The sequence below is a fragment of the Pelmatolapia mariae genome, linkage group LG23 (genome assembly GCF_036321145.2).
Source record: "Pelmatolapia mariae isolate MD_Pm_ZW linkage group LG23, Pm_UMD_F_2, whole genome shotgun sequence".
Lineage (NCBI taxonomy): Eukaryota > Metazoa > Chordata > Actinopteri > Cichliformes > Cichlidae > Pelmatolapia > Pelmatolapia mariae.
Genome location: NC_086246.1, coordinates 50,389,818 through 50,411,869, shown reverse-complemented (window position 1 = coordinate 50,411,869; position 22,052 = coordinate 50,389,818). Strand labels below are relative to the sequence as shown.

General features: G+C 45.9%; 1 protein-coding gene across 1 annotated transcript in view; it reads right to left on the bottom strand.

The window, feature by feature from the left end:
* Nucleotides 1–3,525: 3,525 nt before the first annotated feature.
* The window catches only part of insrb (insulin receptor b), a 77,871-nt gene continuing 59,344 nt past the window's right edge, over nucleotides 3,526–22,052 (bottom strand). Inside the window, exons 5-23 of the mRNA XM_063466985.1 lie at nucleotides 21,250–21,389; nucleotides 20,932–21,076; nucleotides 20,629–20,843; nucleotides 20,402–20,528; nucleotides 20,022–20,272; nucleotides 18,732–18,899; nucleotides 18,460–18,658; nucleotides 17,189–17,321; nucleotides 16,946–17,099; nucleotides 16,681–16,829; nucleotides 14,902–15,058; nucleotides 14,705–14,801; nucleotides 14,557–14,624; nucleotides 14,235–14,464; nucleotides 13,732–13,842; nucleotides 10,285–10,447; nucleotides 10,069–10,198; nucleotides 9,847–9,981; nucleotides 3,526–9,767 (exon numbers count right to left, since the gene is read on the bottom strand). Of these exons, the coding sequence (XP_063323055.1) occupies nucleotides 9,413–9,767; nucleotides 9,847–9,981; nucleotides 10,069–10,198; nucleotides 10,285–10,447; nucleotides 13,732–13,842; nucleotides 14,235–14,464; nucleotides 14,557–14,624; nucleotides 14,705–14,801; nucleotides 14,902–15,058; nucleotides 16,681–16,829; nucleotides 16,946–17,099; nucleotides 17,189–17,321; nucleotides 18,460–18,658; nucleotides 18,732–18,899; nucleotides 20,022–20,272; nucleotides 20,402–20,528; nucleotides 20,629–20,843; nucleotides 20,932–21,076; nucleotides 21,250–21,389 (3,127 nt within the window). The 3' untranslated portion in view covers nucleotides 3,526–9,412. The remainder of the gene's footprint in view (nucleotides 9,768–9,846; nucleotides 9,982–10,068; nucleotides 10,199–10,284; nucleotides 10,448–13,731; nucleotides 13,843–14,234; nucleotides 14,465–14,556; nucleotides 14,625–14,704; nucleotides 14,802–14,901; nucleotides 15,059–16,680; nucleotides 16,830–16,945; nucleotides 17,100–17,188; nucleotides 17,322–18,459; nucleotides 18,659–18,731; nucleotides 18,900–20,021; nucleotides 20,273–20,401; nucleotides 20,529–20,628; nucleotides 20,844–20,931; nucleotides 21,077–21,249; nucleotides 21,390–22,052) is intronic.

Below are 22,052 nucleotides of genomic sequence, written 5' to 3'. Positions count from 1 at the left end.
AAAGATTTCTACAATTTTGAGCTCCAGGATCAGGAGCAGAAGAAATGTGCTTCATCGTATGACTTAAAGCAACATGACAGCTGGGAGTGCTTTTTTGTAACAGGATGGTCAAAGGAGCCACCTCAGAGAAATGACTACAAATCTGTGGCGATGTCCTGCTAACCCAAGAAACTCCATCAGCTCGTTTTTACCTGCTGCCACAGGACATCCACCTGGTGTCACCTGAGCCTGCACTGCCAGCTAGTCCATAAACAATACTCATATTTTATATTTATCACATAACTTAAACTAAACAAGGAGGAAGTGCTGAAGACAAATCCAGAAGAAAACAACCACAGGGCGAATATAATCACGCAGCTTCCTCCCATCATGTGAAAATACTACCAGTATCTCTGGATCTGGGAAACACAGAAGTCCCAGCCAGTACTCCCAGTGCTCCCAGTCTAAACACTTCAACCACATGGACAACACACCAAGATAACAAACGGTCCCGAAAGGAAAACATGATCAGCAATTTTCCTCTGTGAAATTGTCGTAACTCAAACTGCATGACTGGCAGGTTTGGAGCCAAACGTAGGGAAGTGCTCGGAAATACAGCTTTACTGCTGAAACTCACAAGGTAACTCTTGGAATGCAAGTACGCCAGGAATACAAATATACGAGGAATACGAGGAACTTGGAACTTACTACAGGACACTAGGAAGACACACAGCAGAGACAAGATGACAAAGGAACAGGCGACAGGTGAGGAACACAGCTGAGCAGAATCTAACTGAGGAGACAGAGGAAGTAAAACTGAACATGACATACACGGGACAAGGACCTAACAAAATAAAACAGGAAGTAGATAACACAAGGGACATGCAACTTAGACATGCTATCCTGACAGAACAAAAGGGAAAACAAGAGCGACTACAGAGACGGGCACAGAAACACACACAGGGACACAAAGATGGAGACAAGACTGATTTCCACAGGAGACAGAGGACACGGCACAGAGACAAAACCAGGACAGCCCGGACAAAAAAGAAAACTAACATAATCAACCACACAAGAAACCAAAAACTACATTTGTTTCTATTTCTTAAGAACCAACAGCCCAAAACATCTCACTCAAAAAATCAATCAGCCCATTTTACAAGCTTAATTTTCTAGATTTAACAACTTGTTCATTTGCATAACAAAGAAAGGAGATCCGCATGGTAACAATTTTTACCAAGTAGAAATAAAAGTTCAAAAAGGTGAAGAAAAGCAAAACAGGAGCTAAACTAATGAATAATAGCATCAAGGCATTCAAACCAGCGGTAACCAGAGCACAGTGAAACCAAAGCAAATAAAAACCAAGTTGGAAACCATCTTATATGGAGAATAGCAACCAGGTGATGTCATTTCCTGTAATAGATGACAGAAGCAAATAATTAGGACCTGAAAAGGAGGAAGCAAAGAGCAGACCCGACCACTGAAACCACAAAGCCTGGAGGCTGTCACTTATCTTTGCCACTCGATTCACTCGCATAAGTCGCTTTTAGAACAGGTGGCAACAAAGTAACAGTCGTGTTACTGCGTTAAGTGTTGGCCCCACCAAAGAGTCCAAAGCTGCTCAAGACATCTGGATCCTTAGACACAAAATACACTCAGAGATTTATTAATGCAGCTCTACATTTATTTATAAAGTCACTGGTGTAATTTGTGTTGTATTTGAAGTTCCTCTCACTTGTTACATTTAATGAATATCCTAATTTAATCAGTGACAAAACCAACAAAGAGGACCGTCTGATGCTGTTGCACTCCACAGGTTTTCATCATCACTCATTCCAGTGCTACAATCCCAACAGCAGATCCTTCTATTCTAACCCTGTGGTGCTTTTTATTCATTTTATATGGCAGTGTTTGACAAAGGTGTGCTCATGTGAGATTAGTTGGATAAAGGCATTGTGACATTATCCAACAAAATACTCTGAAACTTTATTTTGAGACCCTCACATCCGACTCAAAACACGGTCCCAGTTTAAAGCTCTGCTCTTTCCCAGCCTGGGAGCTGAGACAAGAGAGAGTCCAGCTCTGGATCAGACCTCCGAGTTACAGAATAATGAAAAATGATTGATTGTTCTTTTACGGATTTGTTGCCTTGCCCAGCTTTAAATGTTGGAATCGAATCAACCTGGAGATAATGTTCATCATTTTAATGGAACAGCAAATACTGTATTTGCCCTGAAATGCAGCAGCAGGGTTAAAGTGTTAACAGCAGAAAACAGGATGAATCCAAACCTGAAAAACACAAAGTCTGCGATCAGTTTAACTCCCCAAGCTGAAAAAGTGCACAAAGACGCATATTCTCCAATAATTTTATTCATAATTTTAATATAAACAGTTAATTGTTGAATAATTTACACACAGCAAGATTTTTATTTTCATATCATTGCAACATTTTCTGTACACGTCACTACTTGGCTCTCCTTTGAAAACATAGAAAAAATAAATTGTCAAGCGTTTCTTTCGTCATGGCACATTTTTGATCCTGTACAATATGTGTGTGTGTGAGACCGTGCAGTCGATATTTTGTGGTACATAAAGATAATGGCACATCTGGATCCAGTGTGAGGGATGAAGCGATCTCTTGCGGATTTGCGGGTTTTGGGGCGAGGTGTCCTTTTTTGTCGTTTTTGGTTTTTTGCACTGCACATACACACATATACACCTGCTGTATGCGTACACACCGACATTTCAACATAACGTATACACAACATATCCCAAAATGAATACATCAGCATATTCATCGCCAATAAAATGACATTAACAAAGAGGTATCCTGCAAGACTACACAGAGCATTCTGGGGACCACCTATGTGCACGGAGGAGAGAGGAAACGTGAAGTAACAGGAGGAGGACGAAGAAAGCGCTCGTGAAGATCTCAACCGAGGACGACGACACGCGAGGAACGGGAACGAAACGAGCATCGCACACTGGTGTGTAAACTGGAGCAGACCACTGGACCGGCGGGTGACTCTCAGAAGCTCGTCCTCATGTCTGTCACCTGTCAAAGGGCTACGACACACAGGACTGGAATTCATTCAAAGGAGAGGGGTTCAGTCTTTACGCTCTTATAAAGCTTGTTCGTGTTATGGGGGAACACCAAGCTGTAGCACAGAGGCAGCTAGCTTAGCACAAAGTCTGACACTGGGGCTGGAGAACACGGCGAGTGTGGCTCTGAGCAAAGCTACGGAGGCTCGTTTCCACCAATCGAAGACGAATAAAGCCCATCACAGACCTACGTTTAATCTTTGACTTATTATCTCAAAATTTCAATTTACTTCTGAATAAGTCACATTTTTATACTTATGCAGAAGTAAATTGATATTCCTAACCTAAACTGTCGAGCTGAAATTCCAGGATACCCAACTCAATTTTTTTTTTTTTGCTCCAGTGGCAGAAACAAGCTTCCATACAAAATAAAACACCTTAAAATCCTACAATTCAATATTAAACACATTATAACTAATCTGTTTAGTCCCCCCCCCCCCCCCCCCACACACACACACACACACAACTAAACAGTGAGAAACTCTGAATTTAGTGCAGTCGGCGAGGACATGGTTCAGCAAATAACCACCAGTAAATATGAAAAACTGTTGTCACTGGTCTTCTGTGGACTAAACCATCCAGGTGTAATGTGTTCATCTGAAAGGTGGATTTGGTTAATCAGAGTCACGCTCGCCCTTTCTAATCTTTATGTGAGCGTTTAGAGGACCCGCTATGCTACAGTCGCTTTGAATGAGTCCTTTGTTTATCCAAATCTCAGGGTTGGTCCAACCAGTTACTTTATCCACTGCCTGAAACAACACTAGCCCCTCTCTATGACATCACAAAGAGCCAAGAGTAGAAAAAAGTCACAGGGATTGCATGCACATACACTGAGGTCATTTTTTGGGAAACTTTAGCTTAATATGAGCGCTCACCCCGCAACAGCTCATATAAAAATAAGTGCATAATAGCTCCCCTTTAACTCTCCGTGAGGGAATTTACCAAAATATTGCACGACTCCTGTGACAGCCTTCCAGCTCTGCAGTCGAGAACCTGGCAGAGGATATGCTTCTCAAATAATACGTTTTCTCTTTAGCTTATTCAGGATTTTCTCGCTTGTGTTTTTTTGTTTTCTTCTTCAAAATAACGCACAGTGGTCTTTTCCAGTTTGTCCACACTCACAAAGAAACAACAACAAACAAGTCACTTGGAAACATTTTCACACAAAAACACCTGCGACAGGTGAAGCATCTGTGACGTGAGAAAGGCTTTACGGGTGACACGGCGGCATGCCGCTGGGGCTGGGTGGAGGCGGGGGCGGGCCGAAATCGCACGACCTCTCGGGCCAACATTCAGAACATGCATCGGACTAAGAGCGGGGTTGGTGTGCGAAACATTTCAGGCCGTGTGCAGTTTGCGTCTTTTCCGCAGCGTGAAGCCCTCCGACTGGAGCCGTGCTGCTCCGGGTCAAATACAATAACAGACTCGACTGCGCTCTTTTCTGTGTAGTGGGTTGTTTCATGAAAAACAAAAAAAATCTTTTTAAATTTAGAAAAAGTTATATACACATTGATAACAATGTTAAATTCAAAATGTACAAGAGTAGTAAAAGTTTACAGTCAGAAAAGGTCATCGTAGTCGGCCTCCCTACTTTGGCTAAAAAAAAAATAGATATCAACATCTCTAAAACGTAATACTTTTCTCTTTAAAACAAAACAATAATACATACAATGCTTTGTTCTCACCCTGTGCTGCGTTACTAGCATGCTCTGTCCAACCAGAGTTCAGCAAAACAAAGCTAAACTTCCCTAAAACTGAAGCGCTCTCGTTTTGTTTCGTTTTTCCAGGGACGAGAAGATCTGCTGCTATTTACACGTAAGAGCTTATTATTGGGTTCATTCAAAAAGAAAATGACAAACATACAAATCGTGCAGCAAACGAACGCACTTTTGAATGTTTATGCGCTCACTTGTTGCTAATTGCAGGTGTTTGCGTGACTTTGGGCTGTCAAAATAAAAATAAAACAAAAAAAATGAGTAAGCATCAAATTATCTGCTGGTATAGATGTTTCATTCTCATGCACAAAGCAAGCCAGAGCTTAGCAGAGTAGAGACACAAGTTCAGCTATTATTGTTCCTCTCCTTTTCCCGGGTGGAGGGAAGGTTAAAAAGAAAAACAACAATGTTTTCCTAAAACAACAAAAAAAGCAGAATAGTTTCGCCAAGAACAAAATTTATGTGATTTTCATTTCTTGTTCGGAGGTCGGAAAATCCTCTTTTGTGATTGGTGGACTGTCAGGGGCGGTTCTGCTCAGGAGGGGGGTCAGACGGAGCTTTTAGTCTGAGCAAGGCACTGTGGGTTGGCGGAGGGGCGGGGAAGCCGTTTGTCTTTGCAGCCCCTGATGCGCAACGCTCCCATCCGACCGCTAGAGGGCAGTCCACACCAGATCACGTGTGAGTGGAGAGAGGAGCGTTCCTGACTGATTTCACAGGCCGGGGGAAAAACTGATTTAGAGAGTGTTTAGGTTTTTGTCGCCTTTTGCCTTTTTGCAAGGATGCTGAGAACTTGCGCTTCAGTCAGAGCAGATAAAAGGTAGGTAGGTAGCTCTTCCTCCTCCTCCTCCTCTTTACTCTCCAACCGTAAGCATCGGGCCGCCTCCCTGAGACGAAAAAGTTACAATCGAGATTTCAGTTAATAGTTGTTATGGCACACAGGATGGTCCGAGTCCAGCTTTTCTCCCTTTCAGAGGCGGGGGAGGGGGTTAAAGTCCTCCTCTAAGCAGCCCGGACGTCTGCGTCCTGATCAGCCACGACAGACCCAATCCACGGCATTGACAGAAAATACAGGTCATCACTTGACATTCACAGTAGAAAAAGCAAAAGCATACGTACAGAATAAAATCAGAACAGAGAAACAAAAGTACAACAGGAGGAGACTCGAGATGTGAACACAGCGACTGTTTTGACCGCACGGAGACAGTTTGACACGCCGAAGAAGATAAAGCAGCGTGAGGTCCACGGCTGAGCTTGGTTAGCCTTGGCTGCGTGAAGGCAATCACAGATATGAACCGAGTCACGATATTATTGTTTTTTCTTGTCGGTGTTGACGCACGCCAGTGTCACATTCTCTGATATCAGAGCCACTTTACGCACAGTCCGGAGGCCCGGCGTGCGTGGAAAAGGGGAACCGTAAAGCTACGGTGCTGCTTCCAGTGACCGTGGGAAGCTTTGTGTGAAGAAATGTTCATGAAACGTGCAGAGGAGAGGGCCGATGAGTGCTCTTAAAAACGCGACGCGCGGACTTGAAGATGTGAGAGTCTATAAGAGCACCCCACGGACGCAAGACGGCAAACTGGGAAGATTAGCTTTCACACGCCATCCGCGGTGTTGGTTTTTAAACGGTGGGATGATTGAGGCTCTACAGACTGATTCCTCCGTGTGCACTGAGGTAGACTCCGGCCAAACACACAGACGACAATAATTACTAACTAATTAACTAACGAGCACTCCTGCCGCTCACCACCGCCGACTCCATCTCTACAGCTAACCAGCCTGCTGCGTTTACTCCGCCCTCAGCGGCCCTAAACATGCTGACGGTGTTCTTGTTTACAGGATGATGATCATAAGAAAAGGTTCAGAACTGCAGATGTGCAGGAACACCACCACGCGACGTGTCGACTAAGTGGGTTTTGGCTGCGTGATCGGATCATGATGCAGTTTGAATATTTCACGTACACGCAGCTGATGTTTGTCTGCTTTTATCGTTCCAAACTACCTCACAGATTATTTACAAACTCCTCAGTATGATGAGCTAAAAACGACTCCATTATTTCCGGCCCCCTTTCAGTGGCCACGGCGCAGACTCGGGCCGATCCGCGCCGGGTGTGATTGACGGTGTCTGCAGCAGAAACATCGCCTCCAAAGACGACTTTGAAAAACAAATACTGATGCAGCTACAACTATATCAGCTTCATCATGAACCCAGGCAAGAAAAAAATATGAGAAAGCAGTGAGTCGTCTGTGTGTGTGTTGAACTACAGCCAATAGATTTAGCCTGGGAGAGGCTCAGGTTTGAGAAGGCACTGGTAAATATCTGGAGGCAGCTTCCCGGCTTTCTCTGACTCGACTCTCTGGGTTCTTGGTGAGACAGCAACGTTTTGGCTATTCTGTAAGTGCTGTTCAGTTTGGCACCCGCACTGCTCTGTGTGTTCGGGGGGAGAAGAAGATCCGCTGACTATCGGCTGATGCCTGAGGACGACAGAAGAGTGGCCGCGGGCTGGCCCGCTGTGAAACACTGATGACCTTTGGGCTCTGGATGAAGGCCGCGGCGGGTCAGTGAAAGGTCAGCCGTAAGGACACTTGACTTGTTTTAACTCTGAATCAGGGATCAGTGGACAGGAATGTTTTTGAATCACCATCAGGAGCAATTTGACAAGTTTCTGCTTGTGTGAATGTTCAGAAAAATCTGTCTGCCACTGTATCTCTAGAAGTCGTCTATTAAGGAGGAAAATCAAAAAAGCAAACGTCTGTCTTGTGTGTCTGATAGTGTGAGTTCTGCCAACAGGCAGCAAAAGCTCGAGGGCGAGGGAACGAGGAGCTCCAACTCAACTGGAATGTCAGACCTGAGTGAAACAGCTGCTGCACACAGTCTGCACGTGACAGCAGGGAGAATAATGGGATTAGCAATCAACTGGCAGCCCCCCCTCTCCCTGTGCTCTCTCAAAAATACAGGGAGAGACTGCCCCCCTCTGCGTTTCATCTGCAGGTGGAACTTTCCGTATTTTTCCTTCAGGCTTCGACCACAAAACCTGGAAATTTCCACCAGGCTAATCTTGAAAGCAGCAAACAGGACGCCTCGGGAGACTAAGGAGGAGCACGGGTGGAGGGGTAACGCGTGAATCTGATAAACACCTCCATCTAACGCAGAACGCCTCCCCCCTCTCTACCCAACAGCTGCTGTCAGTTCATGCTCCGCCTTTACTCCGAGCAGCACCGCGCCATCTAACCTCGCCAACAGCTGACACAGACGGGCAAACCGGCACCACAAAAATAAATAATAAAAAAACAAAAACAGCACGACAAACACGCGGGAGCCTCAACGCCACCGAAGACACGAGAGACGGCACACCCGAACACGCCGACCTACAAACGCCTCACTCATAAAGCTTCTTTTTCTCTCTTTTTTTGGTTATTTTGTTTTTAGTTTTTTTTTCAAAGCTGTAGTGAAGTATTGAACTATTGTGCACTTTGAGAGGAAAGAAATGCAGTTAGCTTACAGCATTTCCAGGTTTTCCCTTCCCCATCCAGACGGAGCAAAGACTAAGAGGGAGGCGGGAGGCCTAAGACACCGAGAGTACTGCCGCTAGGTTGGAGCGATTTCTGGGGCTATAAAAATAAGGAAATAAAAAATGTGAATAATAAACCCGACAAAACAAAGAACTAGCAAAGCTCCTGATGAAAAATATTACAAACTATTTACAATGCCATCTATTTTATATATATATAAAATATTGGTAGGGAAATACCAATATTCCATATATATGTGTATTATATATACTCATATAATTCTATACCCACTAAAATATATGAAAGCAGCAGTTATTGGTCAGTCTGAGGGACTCTTTTTGTCCAATTCTTAACTGTTTAAATATCCTTCAGCCTTATAGTGAGGACACAAAAAGAAACGTTTGAAGCAAATAAATTAAAAGTTGTCACCAAACACCCGACGAATCTGTCGTTTGGAATTCTGCAGAACCAAAACAAACAAACAAACAACAAAAACATTCCTCTAGGAATAGATGTTTGTTCTACGATCAAGTCTTTGCAAGTCATCCCACTGATTAAGTCATTGTTCAAAAAGGAAAATGAGTGTGAGCGCTGACAGACACTTCTCTTTGTTTACAGGCCACGTATACAAAGGCCACTATCTGAGTAAAAAGAGGGACAATAAAATAAAAAAAGCACAGAATCGTGGAAATGCGGATCGGTGGGAGAGGAGGAGGGGCGAGTCTCGAGGAGGTCGAGCACGAGCAGCCTTCTTGGTTGTCTAAGGTTTGTTGTGTTCACAGTTTTCTGTTTTTTCCCCGTTTCCGTCACAAGGAGTCCTGGAAACGCGGCGTTAGTGACGAGCGGTAGTTTGGTTTTCTGGTCTGATGTGTTACGCCACGTTTGCATCGTCTCCTTGCCTGTGTTCTGGAGCCACGAGGAAGAAAATAAAAAGTCCTGAGATTTGTGTCTCTTTTTTTGTTTTTTGTTTTTTTGAAGGGCTTCTCCGAAGAATAAGAAAATCACGATCATCGAAAATGATGAGAGGAACACGAAGGAGACAGAAAAATAGATCGGAAAGGGAAAAAGGGAAAGCTTCAAAGAGTTCTTTAAGGAAACGGGAAATGTTAGGAAGGGCTGGATCTGGGCAATGATAAAATTCTTCCATTTTTCTTGCCACCGTTCATGTGTGTGTAGGGGACGTGCTCCTCATAGTTCCCCCTCAGGGCCACCGAGGGCCCGCTGTCCCTGGATAAGCTCTCCTCTCTCTGGGAGTAAGAAGAAGGGTCCAGGGGGATGCTTTCCATGTTGTCCAGGTCTAGGTCAAACTCCTCCGTCTCGGGGACTTTGTTTTCATCGCTGTAGAAGAAGGAGACCTCCTGGAAAGACGGGTCCAGGTCGTCCCGCAGCATCTCGATGATCTCGAGGAACGTCGGACGCATCTTGGGATTGTACTGCCAGCACATCTGCATGAGGCTGTGCCTGGGAAGAGGGATGAAGAAAGGCCAATTTAGTCTTGTGTAATGTTGAAGGCAGTTTTCCCAGCTCCGCATCTACTCACATCCTCTCAGGGCAGTTCTCCGGTCGATCCAGGAATCCTCCTTCCATGACGAACTTCAGCACCTGCTCATTGGACAAACCCTGGTAAGGCTGCTCGGCCAGTGTGCTGATCTCCCACAACACAACACCGAACGACCTGCAGATGCACAAACGCACAAACAAATGAGATCAGGCCGAATGACGTGCAGCTGTACGGTAGGCCACTGTGTGAGCTGTGACTCACCAGCAGTCAGAGTGGGCGGTGAAGACTCCGTCCTTCAGGGACTCGGGTGCCATCCACCGGACAGGAAGCAGGCCCTTCCCTCCTTTACGGTAGTAGTCTGTCTCATAGATGTCTCGTGTCATACCAAAGTCTGAGAGGAAGAGCGACGGAGACAAAGGTTAAGACAACACCTCCAACTACACGGCGGTATCGACAACACCAAACACGTTCTGGTACCTCCGATCTTGACGGTGAAGTCCTCCGCCACCATGCAGTTCCTGGCTGCGAGGTCTCTGTGGACAAACTTTTTAGCATTGAGGTAGGCCATGCCGTCTGCGATTTCTGCAGCCATCTGGAGCATGTCTTTCAGAGTCGGTGGTGGGGAACCAGACGGGTTGTTCTACAAACCAAAAACAGGTTAGACCGACTCAAAGCTTCCCACAGGTAACGCTGTGCTAGCCATCTGCTGAAATACTCGTGCATAGTTTTCAGTCACGTGACCGACTCGCTACACTGGCGAGCTAAATATTACTGCATCATGACTACTTGGATCATCTACCCATGGAGGGAAAATGAAGACAGAGACACTACAGATTTTGGGCACTTGTGATCCATATTCTGCCCCAATATCACAGCTACTGTCTGGCATTTTAGTTAAACTCAAAGACTTTCGTTGGATTGGTGGAGTGCAAAGGTGGGGTGGCTGGAGCTCAGGAGGTAGCCTGGGTCACCTGCCAACTAGGGATGGGTACCGGTATCCAGTGTTCTGACATAAACGGTAGTATCCAGACCGAAAAGCAGCGCACATTTCGGTGCTTTATTTCGGTGCTTTTTTTCCCTGAGATGTCATACACTTTGGATTCTAGCCAATCATTTTACCTTTCCAAGGATAGTAGGCGGGCCCAGGTACGTACGTTCTTTTAGAGCAGAGCTACAGATTAAAAATGCCCAAGGTGAAGCGGTCAAAAGTCTGGCTGTACTTCACAGCAAAAGATGCAAACTCAGCAGCCTGCAACAAGTGCTTTAAGGTGATACTGTGATACTGTCAAAGGAGGTAACACCTCGAATCCGATGAAACACCTGGCGGCGCATAGCATTTTTTTAAAAGCCGAGAAATGCACCGTATTTGATAGCTTGCTGCGAGACCTCACACCGAGCACATCTACTGCGGGTGTGGTGCCTGTTATCGGACCTGGAGTTAGCAACATCCCCCAAGAACCCGAAGAGGAGAGTCCTGGCCCCTAGCCCTGCCAGTGTAGCAGAAATGATGAGGATGATGATGGCAGCAGCAGCTGTTCTTCTCTGCGTGAGTAGCTTAATGTTGTTCGTGTGTAATTTACGTTGAGTAGGCTAACCACGTTATTAAATTAATGCATGTAAGGTGAACTAGCAAACCCCGTCGTGGTTACATGCGGCTGTCTTCTTGTTTGATAGAGTGAAACCATATATGCCCTATAGCTGCAAAAAAGGCTAACATTGTTATCTTTTTACAAAAAAACCCAGCTAAACATGAGAGGTTTTTGGACAAAGTTTGTGTTCTCCATTCTCTAAGCACCGGTTCCAACCAAAGGAGGTATGTTGTATCAACAGAAAAGGCTAACTTGGTTATCATTTTGCAGAAAAAAAGAGACTGCTAAAAATAAAAACATGGTAAATGGTAAATGGCCTGCATTTGTATAGCGCTTTACTCAGTCCCTAAGGACCCCAAAGTGCTTTACACTACATTCAGTCATTCACCCATTCACTCTCACATTCACACACTGGTGATGGCAGCTACATTGTAGCCACAGCTGCCCTGGGGCGCACTGACAGAGGCGAGGCTGCCGGACACTGGCGCCACCGGGCCCTCTGACCACCACATGAGAGGTTTTTGCACAAAGTTTGTGTTCTCCATTCTCTAAGCACCGGTTTGAGCACCGTTTAAGCACCGGCACCGTTTCAAAAGTACCGGTTTGGCACCGGTATCGGATAAAACCTAAACGATACCCATCCCTACTGCCAACTGGAAGGTTGCTCGATTCCCAGTCTGCATGCCCAATATCTCTGGGATACTCTCCGATCCATCGGAGTGTGAATGTTAGCTAGAACACACTTTAGCTTAGAAAAAAAATCCTGTACGAATGGGCGACTGAGGCATGTTGTATAAAAGAGTAGAAAAGCACTACATAAGAACCAGTCTGTGTACTATTCAGGTTACTTGCAGCAGGAGCAGGTAGGGATGGGTACCGGGCACCGGTTCTGACATCAACGGTAGTAACCAGACCGAAAAGCAGCGCACATTTCGGTGCTTTATTTCGGTGCTTTTTTTTCCTGAGCCAATTCTAGCCAATCATTTTACGTTTCCGAGGATAGTAGGCGGGGCCAGGTACGTACGTTCTTTTAGAGCAGAGCTACAGATTAAAAATGCCCAAGGCGAAGCGGTCAAAAGTCTGGCTGTACTTCACAGCAAAATATGCAAACTCAGCAGCCTGCAACAAGTGCTTTAAGGTGATACTGTGCAAAGGAGGTAACACCTCGAATCCGATGAAACACCTGGCGACGCTTTTTTTTAAAGCCGAGAAATGCACCGTGTTTGATAGCTTGCTGCGAGACCTCACACCGAGCACATCTACTGCGGGTGTGGTGCCTGTTATCGGACCCGGAGTTAGCAACATCCCCCAAAAACCCGAAGAGGAGAGTCCTGGCCCCTAGCCCTGCCAGTGTAGCAGAAATGATGAGGATGATGATGGCAGCAGCAGCCGTTCTTCTCTGCGTGAGTAGCTTAATGTTGTTCGTGTGTAATTTACGTTGAGTACGCTAACCACATTATTACATTAATGCGTGTAACTAGCAAACACCATCGTAGTTACATGCGGCTGTCTTCTTGTTTGATGGCAGATACTCCCTTCACCCTGGCCAAAAAGGCTAAAATGACCAAAGAAAAAGTGGAAAACAGTTAAACATGAGATATATGCCCTATAGCTGAAGAAAAGGCTTACATTGTTATCTTTTTTACAAAAAAACAGCTAAACATGAGAGGTTTTTGGACAAAGTTTGTGTTTTTTCCATTGATTAAGCACTGCTTCCAGCCAAGAGTGATACCATATATGCCCTATAGCTGCAGAAAAGGCTAACATTGTTATCTTTTTACAAAAAAAACAGCTGAACATGAGAGGTTTTTGGACCAATTTTGTGTTCTCCATTCTTTAAGCACCGGTTTGAGCACCGGCACCGTTTCAAAAGCACCGGTTTGGCACCGGTATCGGATAAAACCTAAACGATACCCATCCCTAGGAGCAGGTGAGTCTATCGTTTACTGATTTTGATGATCACCATCTTCATTACTGAGCCTTAGCAGAGGAATATTAGCTTAAATCATAACACGTGCACGCTTCTTTTCACCTTTTTTTGAACTTTTATGAACAACCATTAGGCGAACCAAATGGCTGTAGGCTTTACTGCACGTCCCAAATCATAAATACTGCTGGTGCATGGGCCCATCGGTCTGACTGACTCGTTATACACAGGTGGAAAAACCCAGAGTTTGTAGAGCCCTACTTTGCTTAATTTTCAGCAAACAGGCTTCAGGGAGTGCATCCATATGTAAATAATACAGGTATTAAACCACATGAGTGACGTTTGGGGGCGGGGCTTACATACTAGAGTGTGTAAATAGGTGGGAGCACAATAATCAGGACTACATACCTCAGAGTCTGGCCTGAGACTCCGCAGGTAGCTTTTCAGGTCCCCGTGGGTCATCAGCTCCATCACTACCAGGGTGGGCTGACCTTTGGACACCACACCGAGCAGACGTACCTGCAAACAATTCATTGTGTTAAAATGGCGCGCTCTAATCTAGTGAGAGACTTTGTAGCCAAAATTTCAATTTAATGACTAGAAATAATAAAGTTCTCTACATCTCAATCTGATTTTTACAGCTGACGTTTTAACCTTTGGCAGTTAAACTAGTGATCAGCCGGCTCTGTAGGACCACAGTAACAGTTACAACATTTGTTTGTAGAGTCAAACTGTGCGTGAACACGGCAGCGCCAGCAAAACAAGACACGACTCTGAGTCAGACGTGTGCCGCCGCTTTCAGCGAGACGACGGAAAAGCTGTAATTTAGTGTAATTGACGAGCAGCTGCTCCGGTGTCCTCTCGGCGTGCCGTGACGCCGTCTGAGGGTTTAATGGTTTAAAGAGTCATACCACGTGGTGACAGCTGAAAGCCTTCATGACGGAGGCTTCGTTGAGGAACTCGATCCTCTCTCGCAGGCTGGCCGATTCGTTGACCGTCTTGACGGCCACGCGCGTCTCCGGATCGCCTTTGACGATGTCTTTGGCGACTCCTTCGTACACCATACCGAAGGAGCCCTGACCGAGCTCTCTGAGCAGTGCGATCTTCTCCCGGGGCACCTCCCACTCATCAGGAACGTACACTACACAACACAGGTGCGAATGACCGTTTTGACAGAGCGAACTGAGGGAACGAATCATCGTATGACGGAAAAAACAACAATTTTATTCTTACTGTCACCAGCGCTGAAGTACTCGGGGTTTGGAGAGGTGATGAGATCTCCTAAGGGGCCTTCGGTTTGCCTGTAACACGACCACACAGAGTCACTAAGAGTCACTGGAGTTTATGGCTGTAATGGGCAGCCTGCTGGTTAAAGACTAACCTTTTTTTGAAGTACACAAACGCTCCACCTCCCGCGAGTAGCAGCAGGATGAAGCAGATGACAGGACCCATGACAATCCAAATCAAACCTTGATCAGCTGCAACAGATAACAAAGAGTGGTCACGAGACAGTAAATTTGGCACATCTTCCACTTTTCTGTTAAGTTCAGAAGTCCGACTCTTAGAGTCAAGTCTTACGGTTGGGCATGAAGAAGTAAATCATCTCAGTAAAGGAGCCATTTCCTGCCAGCGAGGTGGCGCGAACCCTCACGCTGTAGTTTCCAGGCTGAACAAGGGAAAGCTTGGTGCCACCGAGCTTCTGATAGGCCGGCCGTGACACACAGGTCGTGTGAACCTAGACCCAAAAAGAAAAGAGAGAAAATCCATGTTATTCTAAAAGTTTGCTTAAATAAATAATGGAAAAGACTTTCAGGACAAACAGGTCCGGATATTTCCAGGTTACTTTTACACACATGTGGCACAGCAGGAAATACTACAGTTCAGATGTGTTTACATTACTTCAAATACTCAGATGCCAGGGTAGAGCGTGCAGGACGTAGCACGCATGATGCTCACTCGCTGCTCTATTCCCACCCAATCAAAAGTGACCAAAGTATTTTTGCTGAGCCAATTACTCTTAACCCCTGATTGGGTGGACAGCCCACACTCCACCCAGTCTTCTCATACTGCTGTGAAGCAAACCTGCACCTCACAGAATGACCTGCTCGAGCTCGTGTACGGGAATAAAGCAGAGTTTGACTGCAGTTACACTTGTGTCTCTTATTTTAAAGGGCCAACGTTTAAATGTTCTTGCTCACAGAGGATCAGCTGATGTTTGTTGGGCTCGTTGGTTTGCAGTATAAAGGGCCTCGAGGGGAGTGCTGTTGTGATTTGGTGCAAACCTGAAAGTTGTACTGAAGTAAGAAGAACAACCAGAGCTTTTTGAGTTCAGGGTCCGACCAAAGGAGTCACTACATACACTCACACTAAGGAGCAATTTTTTAAAGTGGATACTGTTGAACTAAAATGTATCCAAAGAGCTGGCATGTGTAAAAACACATACGACTGTAATCTAAAATTTGGCCTGTAGCCCTTTGATATAAGTGAAAAACAGCAAAAGCTGGGCTCGTTTGACTCTGTGTTAAGGACGCTTAAGGTTGGCTGATGCGCGACTGCATTGTCGCAGTTGAAGTCCGTTCCACTGAAAGCAGCAGGAAGTGATCACTGCAGTGAACAAACGTTTCTATAAACATAAATGCATCCAGCCTTCATAACTGTGCTGTAACATTCTCAGTGTTGTCGTCGACGTGAGCCTCCAACGCGCTCCAAACATCATTTTAAATGAATCCACATCAGTCCGGGCCACGGGCTGTTTTTCAGCGCAGCGAGATGTCGCGTGAGACGAGTCCATCGCTGCCACTGCATACTAGTCTTCCATCCTGCCTCTGTCACTATGGTAACAGATCTGCTCCTGGCTCCTGGGGTCAGGCAGTGCAGCAACGAATAGTAATGAGAGATGAATTCACACATTTAGAGCAAGTAAACAACAAGACTTGGACACGCCGTCACAGATGAGCACTTATGCACCCAAACATTCCCAGAATTTCATCCACAAACAAACGCCTCCGACAGCGTCGACACGCAGCACCAGGAGGCTGTAAACAAATATTTCCTTGTCCCCTTCTATAATGAACAGACAGAAATTGGGGTGTTTACAGGAAGCCTTTCCTTCCCGGCCTGCCTCGCCTCCCTGGAGTCTACCCAGACCACTCCTTGTCTTCTCACCTGCATCTATTTTTCCTTCTGTGTATGTCCTTCCAGCAGAGCGAATCGGGATCATTTCTGCCGGCTGTTTTCCCACATCACCTGTGTGCCCTTTAGTTTTGAAAAACAAAGGACCCCGAGTCCTTGGTCCCACTCCCACTAACATTTTCCAGGCCCAGCGCTCTCTAAGGTTTGCCAGTGGTTCATACTGACCTCTGAGTCTCCAACCTTTTTGTAGAAGACCTCGTACAGGATGATGAGCCCATTAGGGTTGATAGGTGGATTCCACTTAATCAACACATAGGGAGGCTCGCCTTGCACGATCTCGTGGGTCACGGGCTCTGGGATGTCGTCTGCTTTCTCTGCAGGTGTCAGACAGAGAAAAGCACTTCACAGTGAGGCGCAGACGATTTATTCTCCAGAATCTGATATTCGGTGCACCAGCAGCCTATTTGCACACGCGTGTGTCTGTTCTTACCCTCTGGCATAGTTCGGGCACTGATATAAGTAGCCATGCTGCAGCGTTTGGGATCTGTCGGATCGTTGCAGGCTATGATCTCTATCTTATAACTGGTAAAGTGTTGCAGGTTGGAGATGACCGTCGACTCCTTTGAGAACACCTTTTGTTCCACCTGGGCAGAAACGAAAAGAGATTGAACTTCGACTGCAACTCGAAATAAAGTGAAGGGAAAAGATGTGGTAAACATAAAACGCTCGATACCTTGGATTCCTCTTGATCCTCGCCATCGGGGGAGATTGTGCCTGAATCCAACTGCAGATTGGGAACTGTAGTAAGGAAGAGAGGAGGCTGGGTGGCATTAGCAACTCCCACCGAGCGGCGCCGCCGGGATGGTCTGCAGAAGTAAAAGTTAGAATAGGATATGAGTGAGTGACAGAGCGCGGACCTGCAAAGTCGTAAAGTTTCATGTGCATCAAGTGTTTGCAGATGACAGATGGTGTTTTGTGGAAGCAAGCCAGACCTCTGCTCGCACTAACCTTTCCTGTGTGTCTAACTTCATGACATTTATCCACAAATATCATCCTAGGAGACATACCGACTCTCACCACTAGGTGGTGCCAGGCAATCCAGATGGATCTGAGTGCGAGCCACCATCCCAGCTAACAGGCCTTGAGCTCAAACCAAATCAAGACACAGAAGAGCTGATGTTTCACCTGATGTGCAATGAAAGGCAGATTTACCGCGTATGAACTCTTGAAGAGACGAACCTGAGTGCTGCATTTAGGACCGAGTGAAAGCGGAAAAAACGGAAGCTCATGTCCGTTTGCGTGACAAAATAAGAAAAGCGTGAGCCGCTTCTGGTGTCCTGCACTGTATGGAGCTGACCTTGGCCAGCTCAGAAGCATGAGTTCAAAATGAGGCTGATGTGCGCACGAGTGTGTGTGTGTGCGCGTGTCTCCAAATGGCAGTCTGCATGACTGCGCTCCTGACCGGCATGAATGATAATGGGCACAGTAATCACCCCCCCAGGGAAGCAGAGGCAGAGACTGTGGGTGTTTGTGTGTCCGAGAACAAGGTAGGGGCACCAGGGCCCAGACACTCAGCACCTCCCACTCCAAGCCCCCGACGGTGGGTGACCAGCACAAAAACAAGTGTCTATAAAAACCACACACAGTGGTGGAGGACACAGAATTGGCACAGACGCGTTGGAGACTCACACCAAGGCTGAGTGATCTGGTTTAACCCCAGTCACGAAGAGAAACAAACGAGACAAGAAGCTCCTTTTGGTGCTTCGCTTGTTGTGAAGCTAAACTCACACAAAAAGAATTTGTTACATTTCTGCAAAACTAGAGGGCATTAAGTGGTTCCAGGAACACGAATTAAACTTAAGGTGGCTTTAATTTAGGTGTTGAAGTGCGTCTCTATTTAAGTTTTCATTTTGTTTTCCGAAATAAAAATTTAGCATGTGGGTAAACGATGCAGCCAAGGCATCGTTGCATGTTCAGATGCTGGGAATGAACCTGCTCTCGTACCTGCTCTCAAAGACTTCGTTGTGTAGGTAGTTCTCGAAGGTCTTGCGGTACTCTATCTCCTCCTGCTCCTTCTTTAGCTGGCTGTCCGTCTTGGGGCAGGCGCAGCACCTGCCGCCCGAGGTGGGCTCATCTGTTTGGTTCCACTTCTGCTCATCCTCGCTGTCCAGGTGGGTCGGGATGCGAGACGGCACTTTCATTCCTGGACGGGAAAACACAGCTGTCAGGGAAAGCCCCTCAAATGACTGAAGAGGGCAAACCATTTAAACTGCAACCTTGTAAGCAGTAGTCGAATTTGTACAGGTCGCTGTCCTCCGGCTGCTTTCGACAGACCACCCGGTAGTGGGTGATGTTGCCATTGGGACTGGTGGGCGGTTTCCATTTCAGGATGATCTGAGAGGAGGAGTTGGAGGAGGAGATGGGGTCCAGAGGAACAGAGGGTTCTGACGGGGACAGAGAACAAAATGTAAGTGCATCAAAAGGACTTTAGCTCCATCAGACTCAGCAATTTGCAAAAGTCTAGAGGCACCATTCCATTCTTCTTCTTTTTACCTTGTTAGGAAAATAAAATAGGTCCAACGATTTATTAAATATGCAAACATCCATGGAAACACCAAACATAACAGTTTGCACAATTCTAACGAGCTTAAAAGTCGATATTTGTTTAAACACCTTTATTCCTCAGCACAGTGCAGTCCACCCTCCACTGAGACCAGATGGATCAGCTGCAGGGACAGATGCATCTTCCTGCGTCGGAGCCTTCCCAGATTATTTTCCTGTTTCTTGACTTTTAGATGCTGCTCATGTGCTGTAAACAGTTTGTTTTCCAGGCCTGCCACTTTCTCCTTTGTTCTTCTAGTTTCCTCACTTTTTTAAGGATAAGCTGCATGCCGTGAAGTTTTTGGCTAATAGCTCTTTTGGAATCAGTTTGAGGTTCAAACAGATTATTTTCTGCCTGTCAGACGGCTTATGTTTGGCATTTTTTACAGATTCAACTAAAGAAATGTGTTTTTGCTGCAGGTAACAGAGTCTACAGGCACAATTAAAAAGCGGCTCTTTGCTAAGTCGTCAGGTTTATCCCTCGAGTTTGGTTCCTTTTATGCTCCAATGATTCGTGGTTCATGGTCAGCGTTAAGAGGCTTAAACAAATAAAAAAATCCCTGAAAATGATCAGGTACAAACGCTGCACAAACGAAAAGGAAAACTTCGACAGACCTTCAGAGAGCCTGCTCAAGAGCACTTTAAAAAGTTACAATAAAGTCGAGCAACTTGGAAACAAAATATAAAGAAATGAGTGCTGACGGTACTATGAGGGCAACCCCCCCCCCCAACATTTTTCTTTTTACTTACGTCATCAAGGAAGGTTCATCCAAACGTGAGCAAGGTCCCAAAATTGTTTCAGTTTAAGCCCAAATGGCTTCTTAATACATCCCATCATATAAAACAATTAACAACAGTCAGAAGTCCAGAGTAGTTTTATACAATCACTTAAAAAAAGTCAGATATTCTACAGTCATTGAAGTATCCATCAAACACAAAAGTCTGGTGTTCATGGCGTTACTCACTGGAAGCATCCGTCTGAACGTAGATGATCTCGGTCTTGGCTCCGTGGACCTGGTGCTCATCAGACGCAGACAGCTGCGTTTTGACCATGATGGCGTACTGGGTCCAGGGCTTCAACGGTCGGATCAGGTACCCCGGGTCGTCTGCCTTCTTTCCCTCCGTGGAACGAGGCGGCGGATCGACATCGGCGATCACCCAGCTGTTAGAGCCGCAGGCGTCCTGTCCATCAAACTCGGTGACGTTCTTATACGGCCTGTTGCACATGGAACGAAAACGACCCAACGTCCCAGCATTGTTAGGCATCCGTGTGTCATACAGACTGAAGAGTAAAGTGTTGGTTTTTGTGTGTCCTCATCTGTACATGAAGCAGTGGTTTACTTACGCCTCTTTGTAGAGAACCATGAATCCCAGCAGGTCCCTAAAGTCTGCTGGCCAGAATGGCTCCCACCTCAGTATAATCATATTCGACTTGGTCTTTATCGAAGTGAAGTTCAGCAGTTTTGTCTCACCTAAAGGACCAAACACACAATAATCACGTTCACGTTAGTTTTTGGTCAGAGCGATCCCAAAAACAAGGCAGTCCCCAGTCTCGTATTCTGGTCATCTTACAGGAAGCTTGCTCCCCGTTGTTGCGTAAAGCGATGTCGTTCTTTTGGTTTCGATCCCGGGTTCCGGTCACCGTCTCCATCTTTCGGATTTCAGACATGCAAAGCTTAGAGTTGTAGTGGAAGAATGTGCGACCACGCAGGATGGTTAGATTGTGCTTGGACCAATCCCAAAGCTCACGGAGGTTCTGGTTGTCCAGCGCATAGAAGGCATAGGCACTGAAAGAGATCGGATATCAGAAAAATAAATCACTCACAGCGAGGAGAGGAAAGGAGAGGAGACAAGAGGAGAGGAGAGGAGACTTACTCTGCCTCAAGCTGCTCCCCCCTGATGACACGTAGTTTGCGGAGGAATGAAAGGGAGACCAGGGCGTAAGCTCTGCGAATGGTCAGATAGCCTGTGATCTCTTCAATCTGACCCAAACTCGCCTCCAATTCGGCTGCTATGTTATCTATAAAGAAGACAGTTCATCACATAAACAGCTACCAGCTGATGAGAGCAGACAGAGGTCAGGTATATACAGATAAAGGCTCAAAAAGTTTTAACAAAGAGGGGAAAAAGTGACGAAACCCAAGTAATTGACAAGAAGGCGACACGGAGAGAGGAACAGGAGGTGGTACTCACTGCCTCCTCGAATCTTGATGATCATGTTGCCTTTAAGAATGGTGCACCCCCTCAAAGCCTGGGCCGACGTTACCGAGTCGATGGTCTTGTTTCCCACACACTCTTTAGGACACAAGCCCGCACACCGTGAGCAAGTCAGCCTACACAGAGAAACACACAACATCAAAATCCTAATGAATGAGCTTTGTGTGTGAGCCACGACTAGCTGAAGGTCAGGACTTCTGGAGACATCGTGGACACTGCAGAGAAACGCCTTCGGTTAAAGCAAACAAAACTGTTTTTTGAGCGAAACACACAGAAAATGCCTCAAATGTTTCTGCGTGCAGTTATCAGAAGTGGAATGAGGCAGGAATGCTCGGTGACATAGCGGAGCGCCGTGGGTCGGAGCCGGGGATGACGTCGCAGTTTTAAACAACAAGGACGAATCTGTTCAGCTGAGTTTTTCTGAGGTCTATTCAGACTTTCTACATGGGCAGACATCTGCTCTGTTACAGCTGCTGGTTCTTCTCCCTTTGTCCAAAGGAAATTAGAAAAGAAACACGAGCCAACATTCAAGTGTCTAAAACTGCAGTTCCTCTAGTGTCCACTTGAGGCTGGCTCCAAGAATGAGTCAATCCCCACAGACGTCCATGTTAAAGGCTAAAACGGAAATGTGGATTGATGAAGAAATGGTTAAAATCTGACAATATCAGTATTGACCTCCAACCGATATATCGGTGTATTGGTGGGGCATACTTTATATAATCATATATATCTGTTTTTAATGATTTTAATGGAAGTGACGGTGGTGAATCAAACAAGAA